This window comes from Rattus norvegicus, chromosome 1 (assembly GCF_036323735.1).
Source record: "Rattus norvegicus strain BN/NHsdMcwi chromosome 1, GRCr8, whole genome shotgun sequence".
Classification (NCBI taxonomy): domain Eukaryota; kingdom Metazoa; phylum Chordata; class Mammalia; order Rodentia; family Muridae; genus Rattus; species Rattus norvegicus.
Window position 1 is genome coordinate 115,987,955 of NC_086019.1, and position 22,238 is coordinate 116,010,192.

Here is a 22,238-nt window from a genome sequence, read left to right on the forward strand (position 1 = left end):
ATTAATCTTATACCCTTTCAATAATTTGGAAATTATTTCCAAATAACTTTTTAAAACTTCTATTAAAGTATATTGCGATGATTACTTTGAATATATTAGACTGTTTTGTATCAAAATGGGCCTATTTGATGGGGCTCTCTGTTCTATTCAGAAATATAGACTGATATTCTTTCCAGTGCCATATTCTTTCCTATTCTTTATGAATTCAGCAATTCGCTCATTATCAACAGAACTTCTTAGAAACCATACATATACATACTTTGCCATCTCTGCTTTTTCTCTAATTTACCTTGATTTATCTATTTTTTTTTTAAGCTCAATAGTGTGTTGCTTGAAGCATGCACATAGTTCTGTGTTTGATCCTTAAAACCACAGCAAGAAAAAAATCCTATACATCACTAGGTGAACAGCAGCTCTTACAAAATTGGACCGGTGGGTTACTTAACTATAAAAGGCATGAGGATTGACTTACGTATTACATGTGCCATGTCTGAAGGTCATGAAATCAGCTTACGTTGCATGGGAACCACTGGGAAAGCTGAGGAGTGATTCCAGGCCTAAGCGCCATTCCTGCCCCCATCAGACTTTCAGGGGCACCCAAAATACAAAGTGACCTCAAGCATACGTTTGGATAAGAGCAATGGGGTAAAAACCTATTTTCGAAGTTAGATATGAAAAAAAGAGTTGAGGTTTTTAGACTACATAATCTTTTCTTTGAGACTTTATTCTTATTTTATGTGTATGAATAAATAATATTTTACGTGTAAGGCCTGAATGCATGCCTATACACCATGTGAGTGCCGTGTCATCAGACAGCACAACAGGGCTAAAGGTACCGTGAAACTGGGGTTACCGGTGGCTCTGAGCCGTAATGTCGCCGTGCTGCTCAGAACTGAATTCGCATACTCTGAAATGGTGAGTAGTGCTCTTAATTGCTGAGCCACCTCTCCAGCCCTAGACCACAGAATTTTAAAGTGAATTTAAGGTAAAGAAATACATTTATCACACTCTGCTCTGTAAGGTCTGTCTGGAATAAGGCTGCAGCCAACATATGCATGAGATGAAAGAGCTCTTCTCTTCTATCCTTGTCTGTCTATTTTAGCATCTTCAAAGGTACAGCAGAACACCAATATCCTTGTAGCAGGCTGTGTTGATAGAGTCAGTGGAGCTCTCATAAAAAACATTTTCCAGTAAGCCAAGTGTTTGGATGTGGTTTATCCCTACAAATACTAATGTTGAAATTTGATTTGCAGTCTTAAAAGGTGATCACATCATTAAAAGCAATTACTGAACCATGTTGGGGTGGCTCAAGCCTTTACTCCCAGCATTTGGGAGGCAGAGGCAGGAGGAGCTCTGTGAGTTTAAGGTGAACTTGGTCTACAGGGCAAGTTCTTGGACAGCCAGAGCTGCACAGAGAAAAAGGGGGCAGGGGAGGAGGGAGGGAGGGAAACAAGAAGGGAAAGCTTGAGATAATGCAGCTCTCGTAGGACTGCATTTGTTGCCACTGAATCAACTGTTAGAATGTGGGAGTTCTCTTTGGGGTGTTTGGCATAGTTTGTGAGCCCACAAACGGGGTTGTCTGGGGCTGGAGAGACACAGCTCAGTTAGTAAGAGCACATGCAGTTTGTCCAGAGAACACAAGTTCACTTCTGTGTTCTGACATCAGCACTGACTGACATCAGGCAGTTCACAACAGCCTATAACTCCAGGAGATCCAATGTCCTCTTCTGGAGTTCCAGGGTACCTGCACTTACATGTACACATACCCATACACCTATCTATCTATCTATCTATCTATCTATCTATCTATCTATCTATCTATCTATCTATACATAATTAAAAATAAAAAATAATTATTTAAAAAACCGAATAAAATAAAATAAAATAAAATAAATCTTTATTCAGATGGGCTGCTGTATAACTATAACTTTAATCTTAGCATCCGAGAGGTAGAAACAGACCACCTCAAGAACAGTGTAGTCTATATAACGAGCTCCAGGCCAGCCAGGGCTAAATCTCAAAAGAAAAAAAGAAAGAAAAAAAGGAGGGGGCTGCCCAATCTTGTACTTTGTAGCTTCTAGAATTATGGACCAAAATTAAAACCTTGTTCCTTAAAAAAAAAAAAAATTATCCACTCCTAACCATGTTGTTGCAGCAAAAGAAAATGACCTAGGTGACCAAACTAATAAAGAGGGCGACTTTTGACAGTTGTCACTCTAAATCTTCACTCCTCTCCTCTTCTAGGTAATGGGAGGGTAACCTTGCTGATATGCCTGGTCCCTGGAGCCCTGATCCCTTGTGACAGGCAGATATTTCAATCCATGAAACTCCAACTTGAGTATGCCAGTTCCTGTTTGGATTGGATCAGCCTGACAGAGTAAAGCCCAGAGCTCTCATCACTCAGTGTCCGTTTGCAGGACCGTGATGACACACCCTCGTCCACATGCACTGAAGCCCACCTGCCATGCACCCAGCTTCGGTAACTTACTGGAATGAGATGGGAGACCACCTGTCTAGCAGAGGATGCTAACCATCCTCACGAAACACACAAACACAACAACATAAACTGAATTTTACAGAAAGAGTTCTGAGAGTAACATGCAGTGGCATGATGAAGACTCTAGGCTCTCAGAAGTTTTCCGGAGCAAAGCCCAGAAGGGTGAAGAGCAGTGGATGCACTGATAACTATGAATAAACTCGAACCAGAAATACAATAAAGTGAGTTCTGAAAGAAGTATCAGTAACACACAGAAATGCATTGATAGGGTTAAAGTGATTAATATGAATTCTAAGTACAAAACAAATCTATTTTCATCAACTTTACTCTTTAAATAGAAACATTTATAATGAAAGGGTTTTTTTTCCTATGCAAACCGATTATTAAATATCAAAACAGAATGTCAGTTCTCACCCAAATGGCACTCCAAGGGCACCTAAAGGAGTCACCAGGACCGTAGGGACCGCAGTGTAAGCTAGGAAGTTTCCAATCTGGCCAACAGCCACTGTCAAGAGAATCACAAGGATACTGCTTGCCTTTACAAAGTTCCCTTTTTATCACCAATCAAGGTTTTGCAAGATTCTGTTCTGAAAGGGCTTCTTTTGCACCACTTCTGAGGACTCAAATCTGCATGCTCACAGATCCCCATGGCAGAACGTCACTGGTCTGGGAAGTAGTCTCAACTCTCTGGAAATGACCAGCATTACCACAGTAACAAGTACAACACTGAATATATCCTCACTCTTTGAATTCTATCTTAAAATATTTTAACTTTTACATTTTAAACTTATTTATGTATTTATTTATTTATTTAATGGTCAAGATATTACATAAAAGTAGTGCATGGGTACCAAGTAATGCTTGCGCATATGTATGTGCTCAAACATTTTTCATTGTTTTACGGTCCCAACACTCAAAAAAAAATTTTTTTTTTTTTGGTTCTTTTTTTCGGAGCTGGGGACCGAACCCAGGGCCTTGCGCTTCCTAGGTAAGCGCTCTACCACTGAGCTAAATCCCCAGCCCCCAAAATATTTTAAACTATTTTTATGATATACACACTAGTTCACATCATGCCATGCCTGCTAGAGTAGTACACCAAGGTACCATACTGCTTTTGACTGCCACTTGGTACCCAATGACCAATCTTTTCTCAACAAGTTGGGCAGAGCTTCACAACAGCCTTCAAACGACCTGGGCCTGCTCCAGTGTGAGAAGCTGTCCAGAGCTGGGTGGTACAGGACGCCGAGGTGTGTACTCAGACAGAGCTCAAAAGGGGGTTCCCCAATGAGCGTCATCAGCCTCAGCAAGGTAGCATTTTGCAATATTAAATTAAAGGCAATATAGGACAAACTATATGATTTTTTTTTAAAGTCATAGTTTATTTTATTTAAGTTAGAGCACGTGATCTCTGATCTGCAGCCGGAGCCCTGCCTCCTTGTCCCAGGTCAGCACACCACACTTTCCCATCTTCTCTCTTTCAGCAAAGGGAAGGCCAACAAGAAAAGAGAGTGAATCTGAAGTGCAGAGAGTAGAAGTATGGGAGGACCTTCAAAGCCACACTCATCTTGCCCTCTCCATCCCTACCCATGTGATGACTTCAGAAAAAAAGTAAGAAGACAGTAATCTACTACATAAACCACTTACTTGCAATGGTGCCAGCCCACCACACGATATCTGTTAAGTAGGAAGTACCTATAAAAAAAGTGAGAAGAATATCAGAAAAGCAGGCTTATTTAGTGGGGTGTGTGTGTGTGTGTGTGTGTGTGTGTGTGTGTGTGTGTACCTTCGTGTGCTTGTGTGTATGCCTGTATGATGTATGCACACATGTCTATAGGGACTTGTTGGGCTGGTTTATCTGTGCTCTGGAGTTACAGATACTCAGATGCATTTCTGCTTTTCTACATGGGTGCTAAGATATGAATTCAGAGTCTCGGCAATCGTACAGCAAGAATTCCTACCAACTGAGGAATGTCCCCAGCCACAGGAAGAAGGTTTATAAACCATATGTAGGTACTGGAGAGACGGCCCAGAAATTAGGAGTGCTTACTACTCGTGCAGAAGACCCAAGTTCAATCGCTAACGCCCACACCAGGAAGTTCACAACTGTAACTCCAGTCTAGCCTCTGCAGACACTTGTACATGACATATCACCACCACCCACACACGTGAGAAGGCTAGGCTGATTCCATGGCCAGCTTCAAATTGGCAGGTAAGAAGACTAGGCCTAAATCTCTGTTCCCAAGAATTGGGCAACTCTAGGTAAGTACAGGCCTCAGAAGCTGCCCGGCCACCTGGTCTAAGAAGGCAGGGACAATGGGTCAGCAGCAGTTTCCAGACTTCCTCAGCCACTTCCTCAGAAAGTTTCCAGCCCCCACTCCCCAGTGAGTAAGATAAGGGTCACCTACCCTGGAATGCCCTAATGTGCTTTAAATCAGGCCTCTGAGCACACTTCGTTGTTTCTCTATCTTGGTAATGGGAAGTCAGCATGCTGGACTTCTGCAGAATAAAACACTCTGCGTTTACATACTATTTGAGTCCTGGGTATCATTCTCCGGCAAATTATGGACCCTTACAGTGTGTAATTAAAACTTTTCAACCTCTAAAAAAAGTTATATACATTACCAAGAAAGAGATTCAAGGTGACACTTATAAGAGAACCCTTCATATAAAAACCAAACAAGAAAGAAAGAGTGTTATCTTGCTTATTCAGCTCATAAGTAATCTTTAGTCTATCCGTGGGGGAGAAGCCACTAAACGCAGTAAAGTTGGGTTTGGGTGGGTTGTTTTGCTTTTTTTCAACCAACCCATGCTGACCCAAAAGACAAACAACTTGCTCATAGATTGGTTCTTTGACCTAAAACATATTCTTGGGACTCTCCATCCTATTCTCCTGCCTCATGGGGACTTTTAATTTTTAAATTCTTTTTAGTATTGCTATGTGAATGCAGGGTTATTTTTTCCTTAGACCCCAACTTTAAGGTGACAATCGAGTCCAGAGAAACTCTATTCCCTCAAATTCTGGTGATTAGGCAAAAGCCAACATTCCTCAGGAACTTTGAAGACTGCTCCCCAACTACCACAAAGAACCATTTCCCTCATCAGTAGCAGAAGGACAAATAGCTCTCCGTGGTGTTTATCAGCATAACAAAGTGCATGCTGACCTCCAGGCTCACACGGTATCACAAGTGCCTAATATGCATTTCAGAGTCCACTAGGAAAGATCTTCTCTCCCCTTCCCCATCCCACACTTCCCCAGCTCATGCCTGCTCCCCCACCCCCACCTCCCAGGAATTCATTCTCCTCATTGCCAGGCTTTTTTGGCAATGCTCCTACTCTTGCCTGTGCTGGGCCTCCTCTCTCAGACTCCCTCACTCCTACTCTGCCTCTCTGCTCTGCCTTTGCTTGCTTGTCTCTGACCAGGCCCCGTCTGCCGGCCATGTTCAATTTTCTGCTTTCTTTCTCTTCTCTGGATTCTTCCAGATGCCTCCAGCTGTTCTGTCTATGATAAAAACTCTGCCTTTAACCATACCAATGAGTGGTCATGTTGCCAGTTTATATAGCGATGCCTTATTAGCTGGGAAATTATCTCCATATCCTTAGGTTCATGTGCTATCTACAGTAAGTGGTCAGGGAAATTTGAGAAAGGTAATGTTCAACACAACAAAGGTAAATAAAGTCTACTGGCTGAGAGGTGGGGAGTCAGTTTAGTTAAGAGTCGCCTGGCTGTGTCAGCGGCAGATGTCGGGAAACTACAGAAGGAAATGTGTGTGTGTGTGTGTGTGTGTGTGTGTGTGTGTGTGTGTGTGTGCGTGCGCGCGCGCGTGCGCGCGCGCTTATGTACCTGTAAAAAATGTCAATAGACAACTTCTAGAAGTCAGTTATCTCCTCTCATCATAAATTCCACAGATTAAACCCAGGTCTGCAGACAGTGTGAGCAGCTGCCTCATGCACCTGCAGCCTTGTCTTTTGTAACATAACGGACTGGATTCCCTCTAAATCTCTAAGGCTTATGAAATAAACTCTCCATTAAGTTGTTTCTTGAAAGAAATTTGGTGACATCAGTAGCAAAGGAACTAATAGCAAGGATCACCCACAGTGCAATGGTTGCCCCACAGCAGGAATCCTGTGAATTAACAAGATGTATGACAGAGGGTAGGATCAGATTCCAAAGGCATCAGGACAAACATGTGAAAGCAGTCAATATTAAGGGAAAACTGGAAGCTTTCCTGAACACTGGGTACATATGTAATGAAAACCACATCATCAGAAAAGATGCACAATATGTAAATGACCCATTAATGGTAACAGGGGCCCAACCTTGATCTCTCTGGGACCTAGACCTCAGAAAACCCTGCTGTATTTCTAAGTTCGTTTGTTTCTCTCATCTAATGAACTATCTTTCCCATCCCATGTGTCTTTGTCCAAATCACTGTTTGCAGACACTAGAACCTGCCAATTTTAGCAGCTGTGCTCTGAACTCAGATGTGTACCTATAACCACTGTCAATCAGGCAGCTATGAGAAGGAAGCAGGAAAGGCTTTCAAGTGCTCTCATCCTAACAAGGATACCTACCACAACATGATAGCAAGTTCCCATGGAATGCCTGACCAAAGCCTGGGAAATCCATACTCAAACACTCTTTTTTAATCCTTCTCTTCCAGATGCCCAGGATTGGTTCCTAATGATATAATAAAGACCATGACCAAAACCAACATGAAAGGAAAGCTGTTTGGGCTTACATTTCCCAAACACACACAGTTTATCACTGAGAAGAATCAAAGCAGGAACCTGAAGGTAGGAACTGCAGCAGAAGGAGGAACACCGCTTACTGGCTTACTCTTCATTGCTTATTGACCTGCTTTCTTATACAGCTCAGGACCACTTGCCCAGAGATGGCACCTCCATGGTGGACTGGGCCATTCCACATCAAGCATCGATCAAGAAAATGTTCCACAGATGTGCTTACAGGTCAATCAGATAGAAGCACTTTCTAAGACTAAACTGATAAATGTTTATCTGGGAAAATCCATCTTTAAACTTGGAAGTTCACAGGAATCCACATGAACCCCAGCCAACCTATAAGATACCCTCCCAAAGACATGAACACATGAAGCTGCCTATCATCCACAGGCAACTAGCTGGTCACATGGCCAACAAAGATGGTGATGTCACATGACCAGCCAAGGTGGCAACACTTATGGGTGAGGCATAATGTTGTAGCCACAGACTTTCTCTTCCACCACTGGCATTCACTGTTCATTCCTACTATTCCTTCCAGCTTCCTGGAGGCCTACTGGGAATGACATGGTATGGCAGACTCATACTGGACTCTTAGCCAGACCACAGCAGCTCTCACCTGCACCCTCCTCTTGAGATAATTCTCCAGGATCCACTTCCAACCCTGCACCTGGGTTCTCAACACCTACCTGTGTGCTTCACATGCAGACACCATCTGTAACTCCTAACTGACTCTGCTCCCCATTTTCCTACTAAGGATAAGGAGATAATAAGACATCACCTTAAGGATGAGGTCTAAGGAAAACATTAACGCCATTGCATTAAATAGCAGTCTAAAAGCAAAAGCCATAGTCATGCATTCAAGCAAGCTTTTTCTCTAAAACTAGTCACCTAATAACTCAAGAGGTAGGGAGTAATCCATCTAGGCAGAGACATTGCAAGACTTAATCCTAAGACGGAGAAACAATTTAACCAAGTGGTTCAACCCTGTGCCAAAGGAAAGAGTAAAGCCAGAGGAACTGGATGTTAAAACTGATGTTTCTAACTGCACTGAAACTATGGTCACCCCGATCCAGAGATGTCTGGGTCCAAATGATGGGAAAGAGGACACTCTAACCCAGCAGATCTCCTTGAGGACTAAGTAAACAAAATGGACATTATTTATCCATTCCAGAGGCATTGGTACTTGTCTCTCCCTCCCCAGGATCTTTACAGGAAACCTGTTTTCATTTCCCTTGGACATTACAACACACCTTCAATAAGTGAAATAAGTTTGATCGGAGAACCGAAAGAAAAAGAAGCTAATATTTTATTGTGCATCATAAGCCTCAAAACAAGCTCCAGTGATGGGGAAATTCAGCCAAAGGATGTTGTAACTACAACAACATTCTGCAAAATCTGTGTTTTAAGAATCAAGGGAAATGGTCTGAAATATCGTAAGTTCAGGCTTTCAAAATTCTCTAGAAAGGAGACTATGTAATGCAAAAGTGAGAGCGGATCCCTGCTTGTGTCCAAACCCTGCTTTTCAAAGAAGAACATCATGGAATATATAGAGATTTGTCTCAAAAACAAAACAATGGGCAACAGGCCGCAGGCTAATGTCTTCTTCCATTCAGTTGAGGCCCACCCGACCTCCATATTCTCCTACTTACCCCAAGATAACAGCAAAATGGAACCCAGCCTGCAGGCCACACAAAGAGGGGAGCTTCCATTCTCTTGTCTGTCTATGGCACTCCCCTTAAGAGAAGTGCCTAGACTGGTGGTGACAATTTGAGTAGTTTTCAATCACAAATCTTCAGTAATACAAGACACTAGGAACATTTCTGAGGAACATCACATTTACCAGTTATTTCTGAACCTTAACTTTGGCTTATGACCTCACAAGGAAAGACCTACATTCCTGCCTGTTTACTTGCTATATCCCTGGAAGAAAAGAGAGAATCTTGGAGGATACTTTAAGAATCCAAACAAACAATTTATTTGGTAAAGCTGTAATGACAATCTCGCAGATCAGGAAACCACTAATAGGATTCTAAATCCTTGTCAGGGAATCATAGGTATAAGCAGATGATAGAAAGCCTTATTGCAAGAATAAAAAAAACTATACTTAAGTAACTATGACAACACTGGAGAAGATACTTGCAAAAAGGAAGAAAACTCCGCCCTATTTCCCAACAGGCTAATTGAGGCTTTCATTAATTCACCAATATGGATCCTACATTCGCCAAAGTATAAGCTCTTCTGGGTCAACATTTTATTATCCTGTCAGCATTAGAGATGAAAGAACACATCGGGAACTAAAGAGTCGACCCTAGAACCCCCACACTTAGCTGTTGCACACCGTTCTCTTTGTGTTTAACAGCCAAGATCTAGAGGAAGACCAGAAGGAACAGAGATGATTACATTTGCCCTTGAAGGCATTGGCTAGACCTATCCAAAAGATCCACATAAGCCCCAGAGATTTAAAAGAAAGAGGGGGGTGGGTCGAGACATTAGGCACGTGAGAGCACCAACCACTACTTCCCCATCCTGGAAAATTCAACATGAAAGGACCTGGAAATCTAACACTGAAATGTGGATGGATGCTGTCTCAGAGGAAAAAAAGAACATAACCCCTACCACAACATCATGGCTACCTTATAGGTGAGGGTGCCCAGGAAATAGGCTAACCTCCTGTTCCTTGCTGAAGTACCTTGAATTATCCTTGAAGTATCGGGTAAGAAAACTAATCTGTTATAGTTAGTGAGGCCACTTACCTGGTCCTTACCTTTCCCTGGAAACCTATCTTCCTGATCTATAGACACAGTGGTGGGTAGAAGGAATCCCCTACAAGATACTACTTTACTACCTCAGGCATCTATCAAGTTGAAGACCAGGCTTTTAATTATGTATTCCTGACAGTCGCTCAATAACCTCCCATTTTGGAAAGAGACTTGTGCTACCTAGAGCAATCTTGTAATACTCTAGGGGCTCTAGACCCCAGCCTCCAAAAGACCCCCAAGAAAGTAACCCACAAAATGAATCTGACTGTTTGGGGTACAAGAACCCCTGGATAAGCTAAAACATCTTGCTCCAGTAAAAATCTATTCAAAACCTGGGATAAGTTATCTAATGAAGACAGGCCCATTAAAGAGGAAAGTTGAATTAGAAATACAATGTATTATTAAAACTTTTCTACAATATATCTTTCTGGTCCTCTGTCATTTTCCCTGTAAAACCCTAATTCTCCTCGTACATAAGGCAACTGAAGAAAGATGACTGGCCCAAGAGTTATTTTTTTTCAGAGTAAGAAGGCAACTAATAGAGGAGTGGTAGAGCCAAAAGACACCTTTCTTCTTTGCATTCCTTTATACCTTGAACCATAGTTGGTTGGTTTGGTTTGGTCTGGTTTGGTTTGGTTTGGTTTGGTTTGGTATGGTTTTGGATGAAAAGACCCAATCACTGGAGCTTTCCAACAGTGTATGTGGACAACCTTCCCACAAGGGTTCAGAAAAAGGCACCATATTTTGCTGCATCATTAGAAACAGATCTTAGGACCTAGTTTTGACACAAGGAGCCATTCTCCAACATGTAGGCGATGTTTCAATATCTACTAGAGAAAGCTCAGACCAAAATACCATCAAAGTCATAAACTTTCTGAAAAGAAAAAAGAAGAGAGAGAGAGAGAGAGAGAGAGAGAGAGAGAGAGAGAGAGAGAGAGAGAACGAACTCAGCAGGAAGTACCATCAAAGCTGCTACATCACATCAAGTTAGGGATAATTGAACTACTTCAACCAAGAACAAGATAGCTTCTTGAACATGGCTCGATTTTGTCAAATTAGGATTTACAACTTTGGATTAATGACAAAACCTCTCTGTGCAAGGGTCTAGACTCTGAGCCCTTCAAACAGGATGTTCAATCAAAGCAATTTTTTAATCAGATAAAGTGGGCTCTCACTAGACATGCTTGATCTCCATAAGCCCTCTCTGGTATTTGTGGCAGAAAAGCAATCTTGTGGTATTGATTAAATGTATAGGACAGAACTGAGACATGTGGCCTAATTTTTGAAGAAACTAGACATCTGAGCATTAGAACCCCATCTGAAAGCTATGGTAACTGCAGCACTATTCGTTGGAGATCGTCTACACGGTCTTTGTGGCAATCACTAGACGTTCTCATGACCCAACAGGAAAAGAATGTCTTAGAACTAAAGGGGCCAGAAGTAAACTTAATTTCAGGCAACTGTCCTTGGCAACCCAGAGGTAACTACCGAAATGAAGGCAGCCTAAAACCCCTTCTGACTTGGCACACCTACGTATTGAAACGACCTCACCTGGGCCAACTAGATTCAGCGGAATGACCAGCTGCTGGACAGTCCAGAAGAGATATAGATATGTTATGTTTCAATGGAGAGTTTAAGACAGGATATGCGGACTGGAGAGATGGATCAGTGGTTAAGAGCACCGACTGCTCTTCCAGAGGTCCTGAGTTCAAATCCCAGCAACCACATGGTGGCTCACAACCATCTATAATGAGATCTGATGCCCTCTTCTGGTGTGTCTGAAAACAGCTACAGTGTACTTATATATAATAAATACATAAATAAATCTTTTAAAAAAAGACAGGATATGCAGTGGTCAGCTAGAGAGAAGTAATTGATGCCTTCCTGTAACCACCTTCCACTCAAGCCCCAAAGACAGAAATAATAGCCCTAACACAGAGACCTCAGTGTTCTCTGGGGAAAGAGAAAAGGAAAGGAAAAGAGAAATAACATCTACAGTGATTCAAAGTATACCTTCATAACCTTACATGTCAATGCTGTGTTTGGACAGAGTGGAGACTGTTAACAGCTAACAATCTGTCCAGACTGAACCATAGATGTTAAATCTATTGGACACCATCCAACTCCTATTAAACAAATGGCATTTATGGACAGGAGCCATCGGAAGAACATGTTTAATGATGCCCAAGGAAAAGAGATGCAAAGGTAACCTTACAAGCCCCCCAAGAATTAACATTGTTCCTTCCAAACACTGATAATGCAGGAGTTGGAATGGCCTCTAAAAGAGAACCGCCAAAAGGAATCATGACTCTCTGGGGAATAAGATACTGAGACCCCAGGCCCTACCTACAGTGGAAACTAATTTAGGGACTACATGATTCAGGGAGAGATGTCACTTTAGACATGGTAACTTAACTGTCCCAAAGACAAAGACTGGCCATCATTGTGTGTGAAGCCCACACTGTCTGCATAGAGAAAAATTTTAGTTATCTGTGTCCTCTGGACTCTTTGAGCCACTCTACATGTGAAGCACTTACACAGGTTAAGGACTAAAAACCAGATGTGCCTTCTTGCCCCAGCTTTTAGAATATTGGTGTTTACAGACACCATCACCTGTCAAGGACCAAGGTTCCCCACTAGGACTGAAAAGGCTACTAAAACAGCAAAAGGTCTCTGTGGTGGTTTGAAGAGGTATGGCCCCCACACACTCATGTGTTTGAATGGTTGAACATAGAGAGTGGCACTATTAGGAGGTGTGTCCTTGTTAGAGGAAGTGTGTCACTGTGGAGCCAGGCGGGAGGCCATATATAATCAAGCTACACCCAGTGTGACACACAGTCTCCTGCTGTCTTCTGATCAAGATGTAGTACTCTTAGCTCCTTCTCCAGTACCATATCTGCCTGCCTACTGCCATGCTTCCCACCCATTATGATAGTGGACTAAACCTCTGAAACTGTAAGCCAACTCTAATCAAATGTTTTCCTTTATAAGAGTTCCCATAGTCATGGTGTCTCTTCACAGTAATAGAGCCCTAACTAAGACAGCCTCCTCAAAGCAATTACCAAAAGTTTTGCCTTCATACTAATTACAGAGCACAGTGGACTGTCTTTCACATCAGTGAAGACCCAATCTATATTGAATTCCCTGAGAACAGAAAACTATCTTAAAGGCTACAGTTCTCTGGCAAATTTAAAAGGTCCTAATATTAAATTGATCCTAATAAAGCTTTACCAAGATACCTCTAAAATATTACTAAAGCGATTGTTCACTGCCCTCATGAGACTCAGAACAGCTCCAAACTCTTAACATGAGGCTCAGTTCCTATGAGTGACAGGGAAGGACTTCCTCATAATTAGACCTAGTCTTATATCCTGAGGTCAATCAGATACTCGAAAATAAGCCTAGGGCTAAAAGGGCCTACAGGAAAGTGGAAACAAAATTATTGCCAGCTCTAAGAACCCAGCCACAAAAACTGTAACCCAAGAGGACCAGATCCTCCATAGAACCTGGGAAAAAGAACTAATGAAATTATTGGGTCTTTAATAGAAGGGACCTTGCCAAGTGGTCTTAAGTACTCTAGTGGCTGTCAAAATTCTAGAAATCAACAGCTAGGATCAGTGTCTCCAGGAAAAAATAAGTAACCTCAACCAAGAAGTCCCATATGAAGACCTGGAGCCGATCAAATATCTCAAACTATCTTCAAAGAACAAAGATAAGTAACACCTTGATGACTATTCACTCAGACTTTCTGACATGCCCCTATTCTCTGTCTATAAGAATCACTACCCCAAACCAACGCTTAAGAGCTTGTATGCTCTTGCTCTCCTTTCTAGAGAAATAAGCCACCTACTAGTTTGCACTTTAAATAAGGTGTCCAGCCTCATCAGCTCCTCTGATTTCTGATTTTGTCCCACAAGAAACAATTGCCCTTTAGAAGCCTACCAACTGGCAAAGAGTAAGTATATGTTCTATATATACTGAATATACGAATATACTCAGTAAGCAATCATTAACAGAAGGGTAGAAGTAGCTGAATTACCCTGTCCTCCCTCAAAAACTCAGGGACAGCCACCATATCTCCACTACAGCACTAGAAAAAGATCACTGGGACCCAATTTGGCTACAAGGAGCCATTGTACAATATGTAGATAATGTTTTAACATATAGTCCTTAGGGAAAGCTCAGACCAAAATACTATTTAAATCCTAAACTCTTTGATCTTTTGAGGCTCCCAGGTCTTCTCCTAAAAAGACCCAAATCAGTCTTCTATAAGTAGAGTCTTGTCCTCTGAGAACCTCTTCTTATTATCCTGGTGTGTAGTAGCCAGTTCCTCTTTAATGATGCTAAACTCCAATGTAGTTAACTCAACCACAGATGCTTTTAAATTCACCTTGACTTTAAAGTCTTACTCCTTTCCTAGCACATAAACCTAGCACATACCCATTCACTACACATAATCTTCTGCTCTATTTGCTCACTCTAGACCTGGGAAAGAACACTCATCGGTAACCATTACAGCCTAAATATCTTTAATTTCCTCTGCCAAACAAGTTATTCCATTATTTTTTAATTCAGTCACACTCAAATTCTTAGGACATGGGTAGAATGTTTCCAGTTTCTTTGCCTGAATGTAACACAAATTATTTCTAGCTCAGTTCCCAGGAGAATATAGTCCCCTCTGAAAGTTGAGGAGCTAGGTGTCTATGTATATTTTTCTTTGAGTATCCTGGGCTTCTAACTTATCTAATAGGTCTAACAAAAATGACCTGTTGAGTTTGATCTATTGCATTCTAGAGAGTCACTGGCCTGCAGACTCAAAGTCCTTGACATTCCACACGCAAATCAGTTCTGCAAGACTAAGAACCGAATGGTCCTGTTTATCACTGAAACAGACACAAACTGAGGAAAGCTTTAATCTGATTCTCCGTTTAGGGAGGGACACAGTTCACATAAGTAGGAAAGCATAGCAGCTGTAGTTCAAGCTAGCTGGTCACACTGTGTCTGCACAGAAAGCAGGGAGTGGACAGAAGTGGGACCAGGCTACAAAACACAAGACCTGCCCCCAGTAGCCCCTGCCAGCAAGGGCCTACTTCCTAAAGGTTTCAGAATATCCCAAAACAGCATCAAAAGCTGGTGACCGGGTGTCCAAACATATGAACTGATGGGGGACACTTAACACTCAAACCATAAGATCTTTCTATAATGAGAACTGGTCCAGTGTTGTCAGTGGCCAGGGCAATGGTTCCCTGGGCTCTCCCTTTTCTCTACGCTGGTATTCTCAACATCAGTGACCTTCAGAGAGTAAATGCTGTTAACGATGATTCAAAAATGGTGCTATTACCGAAGTAGGGAGAAAACTGGGATACCAAGTACCTAGAAATAAGTCAGTAACAGGCTTTTGCTGCCTGTAACAAAGGGTTCTACTAAATTGCCAGCATTCCAAGCCTTTCTACTTATTTGTCTCAGTTGGAGCTTTCACTGGAATTTAGGTCATTCTCACCTTTTAAACCAAATATCATATTTACATGCCTTTTCTTCACATGAGCCTGATGACAAACTTTCCCTGAGTATGAACTCTTCTGCATCCCACACGTCCCATTCTCACGGCTGGTAAAGCCCATATCCCAGAGAAGAGTGAAATGTATGCACAGCTTTGTACATCCACCCATCTGTGCTTGGTTCCCTTCTAAGTCACTACCCAAATTCCTTCCTCCTCCTTCATTGACGGCCACAGGGGGCCTGCACTTCCTGTCTTGTTCTAAAACTACTGGATTCCTTCAGTTTCACCCTCAAATGTAACTGTTCCTAAAGCTCCTGGTCACAGTAAGAGTCACACCCTCAGAATTACTTCTTCAAGCCTTACCCACATTCCTCTTCCTAGGTGAGTCTTATCCTCTATCACTGTACAGATTCTCTGACCAGGACAAGGATAGGAAGACACAGAAATTTTGAAATTTTCTGTTTGTTCCAGTAGCAGTTGTCCTAGGTGTTGTTTGTTTGTCAAGTGGACACAAGATAGAATCATCTGGGAAGAGGCATCTCAAATGAGACAAATACCTCCATCCCATTGCTTGTAGGCAAGTCTGTAGGGCACGTTCTTGATGGATGACTGAAAGGGGAAAGCCCAGTCCATTGTGGATGGTGCCACTTCTGGGCAGAGGTGGTCCCAGGCTATCTAAGAACAAAAGCTGAGCAAGCCAATATGCAGCATTCTTCAATGGCGTCTGCCTCCGTTCCTGTCTCCAGCTTTTTTGCTGTGCCAGTCCTATGACCATGTTGGTTTTGGAAGGATAGTGGATAGAATTTGTAACTTTGGGCTGAGAGGCCATTCAGAGCTTAATGGGTGGGAGCTTGAAAGATAGGAATGTTGAAAGAGATGCACATGATTGATGCCTGGCTTTTGAAGTTTCAGAAGGAAGCAAAGACTTTCTCTCCAGGCCATTCATGTGATATTCTGAACTAAGAATCTGGAGTTCTATTCAGTTGGGACTGAAGAACCAGCTGTGGTTAAGAAGACACCAGCGCCGCTGAGGATAATTAAGTCTAGGAATGTTTCCTCGGGGCCAGCACACAGAGCTGTGGTCCAGAGGGAGCCAAGGCTCGCTAGGCAAGCGCTCTACCGCTGAGCTAAATCCCCAACCCGACAAGAAGCAATTTAAGGGAGGAAAAGTTTATCTTGGTCTACGGTTATAGTTCAATGGGACGCTGTCCCTCCAACAGGGAGCACTACGAAGAGCAGAAGGCCAGCTGGTCACATCTCACCCAAGATGGCAAGCAGAGAAGAAACAGAAAGTAGGCTCTACTATAAAATCTCAAGGCTTGCCCTCCAGTGCCTTACTCCCTCCAGAGAGACTCCACCTTCTTTTTTTTTTTTTTTTGAGACTCCACCTTCTAAAGGGTCTGAAACCTTCCCTGTGCTACCACCATCAGGCAACCAAATGAACACATGTGACCACAGGGGGACATTTCACATAAACTACAACACAGCTGACACACACTCCCAAAGCTAAACAGCCACCTCCCTCTGTCTCTGCCCTCCCTGGGACAACAGACTACATCTCCTTAAACCGTGGGCCCAAATGAAGCCGTCCTCCCTCATGGTGCTTCCTGCCAGACAGATGCTCACAGTAACAATGATAATAACTCGTCACTAAAATGCTGCTGTCCCGGAAAGGTTCAGCTCTGCGCCTGTAAAACACTACTCTCCATTCCTCTTTTACTCCGCTCTAGCGGGTAACCATTAACATCTCTCCATCTGCCCACCCATTTGAGCTGCTCTGGGGACCTCGTATAAAGGGCATCGAGTGGTGGTGGCCTTTCAGGACAGGCTTATTTCACTTAGCAGCATGTCCTCAGATTCATCTATGTTTTAACATATCAAAATTTCCTTCCTATTAGGGACTGAATGCTATTCAGCCTTAAAAAGGCATGTTTTGCCATCTGCTAAAGTTCGGATCTAGAATATTTTCCAAAGAGCCACATGCTCAAGGCTTAGTCCCCAGCTCGTCACAGCTGGGAGGTAGCAGAACCTGTAACACCCAGGGCTAACAGACGATCTTAAATCATTCAGTCACATACTTGAAGGAGACCTTGGAAGTCTGGGTCCTTCTTTCCTCCATCTCTCTCTTCCAAGCTACTGCTTGAGGTACTTGAAATGAAACTTCCAAAAGTTTGAGTCGAGGTAAACATTTTCTTATGAAATCATCACAGGTATTTGTTACAGAAGCAGAAAACTCACTAGCACACCATCATCAGTTAATGGATCGAGTCACTGCCATCTGTTGGCTCTGTGGACAATGCTTTTAAAACTAAAAATGCATAATCCCTCAATCTGCCTGCTCCCACGTCATTTAGGTATGGCTGCAGTATTTCAGGCCTTTGCATAATCCAAGAAGTCGAACTTCTGGGTCAGATGGTAATTCTATATTTAACACTTTGAGGAACAAACATGCTACTTTCCGAAGCAGCTGTATCGTTTTACATCCCCTCTAGCACTACAGGAGGGTTTTAAGTTCCCTAACTCTGTGCCAGTGCTTGCTTTGTGTTTCCTCACTGACAGTTATCCCTGTGAATGTAAGGTAGAATCTTGTCTTGGGCTTATTTCTGAAAAGGAAATTTGAAATGTTTAGCCAATTCTTCCTGGTCGACAGCATCAAGCATAGAGTTCAGTAACTAATTAGGAAACACCCTCAACCAGTTCTGAATAACCAACTTTTCTGAGCCTGGTCTCCAGGCAGCCCTGGTCCCTCCCTATTACCATCCATGAACAGCCTCTCACCAACAACCAGTCTCGGCCCCTCCTTTAAGTGGCTATCACTACAAAAGCTGTGGATACTAAAAAGAATTTGTTCTTATCAGACTTAGAAAGAAAGCTGGAGTTGGCTCATGCCTACCTGCTTGAGGTGAGTGCTTTCTTAAAGACTTTCCTAAGTCCCACCAGAGATTCTTCCTCACAAACTTGGGTGATAATACTTCTTTTCTTTTCTTAATCATTTATGTATTTGGCCTTTTGATATAGGTCATGCTACACAGCCCAGTCTACCCATGAACTGTGTAGCCCTAGCTGGCTTCAAATAATCTCTCTGGCCCAGCCTCCTATGTGCTAGGATTACAAGCATGTGCCACCACACACAGACAGTATAGTTTATTTTCAACATTCTTTAAGACCACCTCAATTCAGAGAAGATTCTCCAGGCAGGGCACTGCCAGCAAGAACCCCTCTACCAATGAGGTGACATAGACACTTGCCCAAGTCTCCAAGACCAATGAAGTCTGTACTATATGTAAATTTTCCCTTTCTGCCTTAAACTGCCCACCCCTTGCCTCACATCTCCTTGAATATTTTGGGGGTTTACTATGGCATGCCCAGTCCCAATGTTCTTTAACAGCCAGAAATAAATAACCTTATTTTGGGGGAATATCTGGTTACTATTTAGATACTTTTATGCTTTAGCTCTTAAATGTCCACCAAAGGATAATATATGGAAGTTTGGTTACGAGTTCATGGTGCAACTGGAAGAAAATACAACCTTTAGGAGAAGGGGCTTAGTGAAAGGAAGTTGAATTATTTGGTACACGCCTTTAGAGAGGCGGTGGCACTCACTCTTCTTCCTCTGTTTCCTGGCTGCCTGAGTCAACAATCACCTAAGGCTTCAGTCACTACATGTCCCAACACCCATAGTATGCTATTTGCCACAGGCCAAAAGCAACAAACAGAAACTTCTGAAACTGTGAGTTAAAATAAACCTTGTTTCTCTCTGCTATTTCCACAGCAGCAACAAACTAACAAAAGCTGGTAACACACATACCTTCCCAGCTGCAGGTTACCTGTTCTTCTGCAGGCAACCCCACTTCCCATAAAGGGAAGGACTCAAACAAGGCTTTTGAAGAATACATCTGAGGAGACAGGGATATAGCTCAGCTGGTAGAGGGCTGTCGACCATGCATAAAACCTCAATTTGAGCCCCCAACACTGCTTAAACAGGGCATTGTAGCACAGAATTGTAATCCTAGCACGTGGGAAGTGGAGGCAGGAGGAGCAGAAGTGCAAGGTAGACAGCCTGGCACACATGGTAATCTGTCTCAAAAAGACGAACAGAAAGCCCGTACTGAACATGTTTGAACTTCTTCTTGACCTTAGTCCCTTAAACAATAAAGTGTAACAACTGTTTACATGACATTTAAAGTTTTACAAGTTACTAACAGATCATTGGAAGTATAAATATAAGTTAAAAAAATACAAACATGATGTCATAAGTTATGTGCAAATACCATAACATATAAAGAATAAAGCAAGGGAGTTGAGCATATTAAGTTGTGGTCTCTTCTGGGGTGCTGAACAAATGTCCTGTGAAACAGAGTGCGACCCAGGTCCTATTTACCTCATTCAGAGGTACAATAAAGAAGCCAGGTAGTTGAATCCTGAGCCTGTGTTCTCAGAGGACACTCCCCAGCCCTCCAGGGTTCTAGTGGGCCCATTTATTGAGAAGGTCCTTTAAAGGGAAACTCAAAGCCAGCAGGTCCCCAAACGGCTCCGTCAAAGATCTACAACTAGAATTTAGCTTCCCTGAAGCTTGGACTTTCTAGAAATGCTACCACCTGTCGATTATAAAGATAGTCTTCTAAGGAAGCATAGTTAGTTACAGTAGAAGAAATGGTAAGGTTTAGTTCCTTTAATCTAAGAACTTAACCTTCCAGTTCTTACAAATCACCTTTTTCTCTCCTCTTCCATTTCTGTTATGTGATGGTTATCAATTCTGTTGGTCGTTAAGTAGATCTGACAAAAGATTATGGGAAGCTGGTTTTACTTTATTGTATGGGAGCTTAGAAGCTCAGGCTGGGATTATAGGCACACTCCATCTATCTGGCCTGAGAATAGATTTTAAAACCACTGTGGCTTCAGTTATCTATAATAGTATACAGCATAAGAGTTTCAAAATTATCTGTTCAACAAAAGCAAGAGGTGCCTTCCACCACCACCTTCTAGGTGCAAGATGAAGAAATAAAAAAAAATAATAATGAAGATTACATTTTTCCCTTTACTAATTTAAAGGCATAGTATGGAGCCATGCATGGTAGCACATACCTGTAATCCTAGCTACTCAGGATGTTGAAGCAGGAAGATGGAGAATTTGAGACCGAGCTACACAGTGAGAGACTATTTCCTAAAGTACATACATACATACAATATAATAAAAAGTATGTAGGTATAAATAAAAAGTATCCACAATTGGTTTTTGGTTTATGGTACTTAAGACTGAACCCAGGACCTCAAAGACGATTCTAAGTTAGTCTTTGTTTTCTAATTGAACAGTCCCCCGGAACACAAAAACTGAGCTAAAATACACACTTTCTCTTTCTAGTCAATTGGTTTATCCTACTAATGTATTTTTTCCTAACTAAATTCTGTACTCAATTCCTATTGTTTCCCTCTAATGTCTTATATTTGATGGTATGTGTCCTCTGATTCCTTCTGGCTATGAGAATTCCTCAGATTTCATGGCCTTGGTTCTAAGACCAGTCAAGTATTTTGTATGATGTCCCTCAGCTGTCTGTGTGTTTTGTGTCATGTTTCTCTCAGGGTTATTCTGGAATCGTGGGATTTGCAAGAATACTTCACAAGTACCCATCTCACTCAATGATATAAAAGGCACATGTATTTTTTATTTTTTAGTCAAAACGAACACTTTTGCCCAATATTGGTGCCTGTACAAATTGACAAATGGTCCCTAACTATAGTTGCCAGATGTGTACCAGATGTGCTTGTACATTACAGACATTATCTGCAGGCTTGGGAGATCCTATCCGGTTTGACTTGGGTTTTATATTAGGATTGCAACGCTTTCATTTTGAAATTAATTTATTTAAATAAACATTACCGGTTTTGTACTTTCACTCGATATTGTCAGTTCTATCTTTTCCAAAGGTTCCTGGTTTACCCAGCCGGCTTAGTCCAACTTTCAAATGTGTTCTGGAATTGAAACTATTAAGTGTATTTACTTCTTATACACTGGCAGCCAGGTCGTTACCCCTAGAGCTCTTGAGGTTGTGGCTGCAACCACAAGCCTTTCTTGGTTTCTCTGAAAGCTGTGTTTACTTTCCCCTTCAAAGTATTCTGCCTCTTACATGCAGTGCCTGTCACAGGCCTCTCAACACAATGACATGGCACAGACAAAGAAGGTCTCTGTGTCTCATCCCACTTCTGTATCACTAAGGAGTGCTATCTGCTGACCGGCTGACCCAGGGCATCCTCTGCGGGCCTGTCTGCACGCCTGTTTTATGTTTTCTTCCCGCTTCAGACACTTAAGACGGTTGAGATGACAAACACAGGTAACTCATCTAAGGACCCTAGGGCAGAAGCCGCTGGGAAGTACAGACCTTGCACGGAAGGTGAGAGTGGGCACCTCAGTGGAGACTAAATTCTTCGGACCCACCACACACCCTTATTTCTCCACAAACACCAAGTGCTCTCCCAAGAGCACCCCAGGCCCAGTCCAAGTGAAAGGCAGGCCTGGCTCCACCCACCTCTGGATCCTAAGAATAGGAAGCTCTGCCTGACAGAAGGTGAGTGAGGGCCTCTGGGCAACAGGGCTCCAAGCTAAGCACCTGTCTCGATGCTCTGCTGCGGGGTAGGGGTTGGAGGACCGGACAGGTATAGGAACGGGACAAGAAGTCCGGTGAAGGGCTCCTGAAAGAGTGAATAAGGCCTCCCCGGTCTCTGAGAAAAGGCTGGGAGAGACCGC

General features: G+C 42.5%; 2 protein-coding genes and 2 long non-coding RNA genes across 7 annotated transcripts in view; 2 read left to right on the forward strand and 2 right to left on the reverse strand.

Moving 5' to 3' along the window:
- Positions 1–10,418, forward strand: part of LOC108348727 (uncharacterized) — a 38,369-nt gene extending 27,951 nt beyond the window's left edge. For both annotated transcript variants that reach the window (XR_010060161.1, XR_010060155.1), the window contains exons 3-4: positions 3,979–4,105; positions 7,159–10,418. This is a non-coding gene — a long non-coding RNA (uncharacterized LOC108348727). The remainder of the gene's footprint in view (positions 1–3,978; positions 4,106–7,158) is intronic.
- Positions 1–22,238, reverse strand: part of Nipa1 (NIPA magnesium transporter 1) — a 402,283-nt gene that overhangs the window by 379,734 nt on the left and 311 nt on the right. For 2 of the 3 annotated variants that reach the window (XM_063262421.1, NM_001107519.1), the window contains exons 2-3: positions 4,142–4,189; positions 2,912–3,002 (exon numbers count right to left, since the gene is read on the reverse strand). In XM_063262421.1, coding sequence (XP_063118491.1) covers positions 2,912–3,002; positions 4,142–4,189 — 139 coding nt within the window. Of the gene's footprint in view, positions 1–2,911; positions 3,003–4,141; positions 4,190–4,902; positions 4,994–22,238 lie in introns of all 3 variants that reach the window. The other variant, XM_039112586.2, reaches the window with a different exon arrangement.
- LOC134483328 (uncharacterized) lies at positions 13,908–21,592 on the reverse strand. Its single transcript, XR_010060180.1, has 2 exons — positions 16,885–21,592; positions 13,908–16,854 (listed from the first exon to the last, which is right to left on the reverse strand). It is a non-coding gene; the product is annotated as an uncharacterized LOC134483328 (long non-coding RNA).
- Positions 21,727–22,238, forward strand: part of Herc2 (HECT and RLD domain containing E3 ubiquitin protein ligase 2) — a 234,208-nt gene continuing 233,696 nt past the window's right edge. Inside the window, exon 1 of the mRNA XM_063262444.1 lies at positions 21,727–22,059. The gene's annotated coding sequence lies outside the window, so the exon portion shown is untranslated. The remainder of the gene's footprint in view (positions 22,060–22,238) is intronic.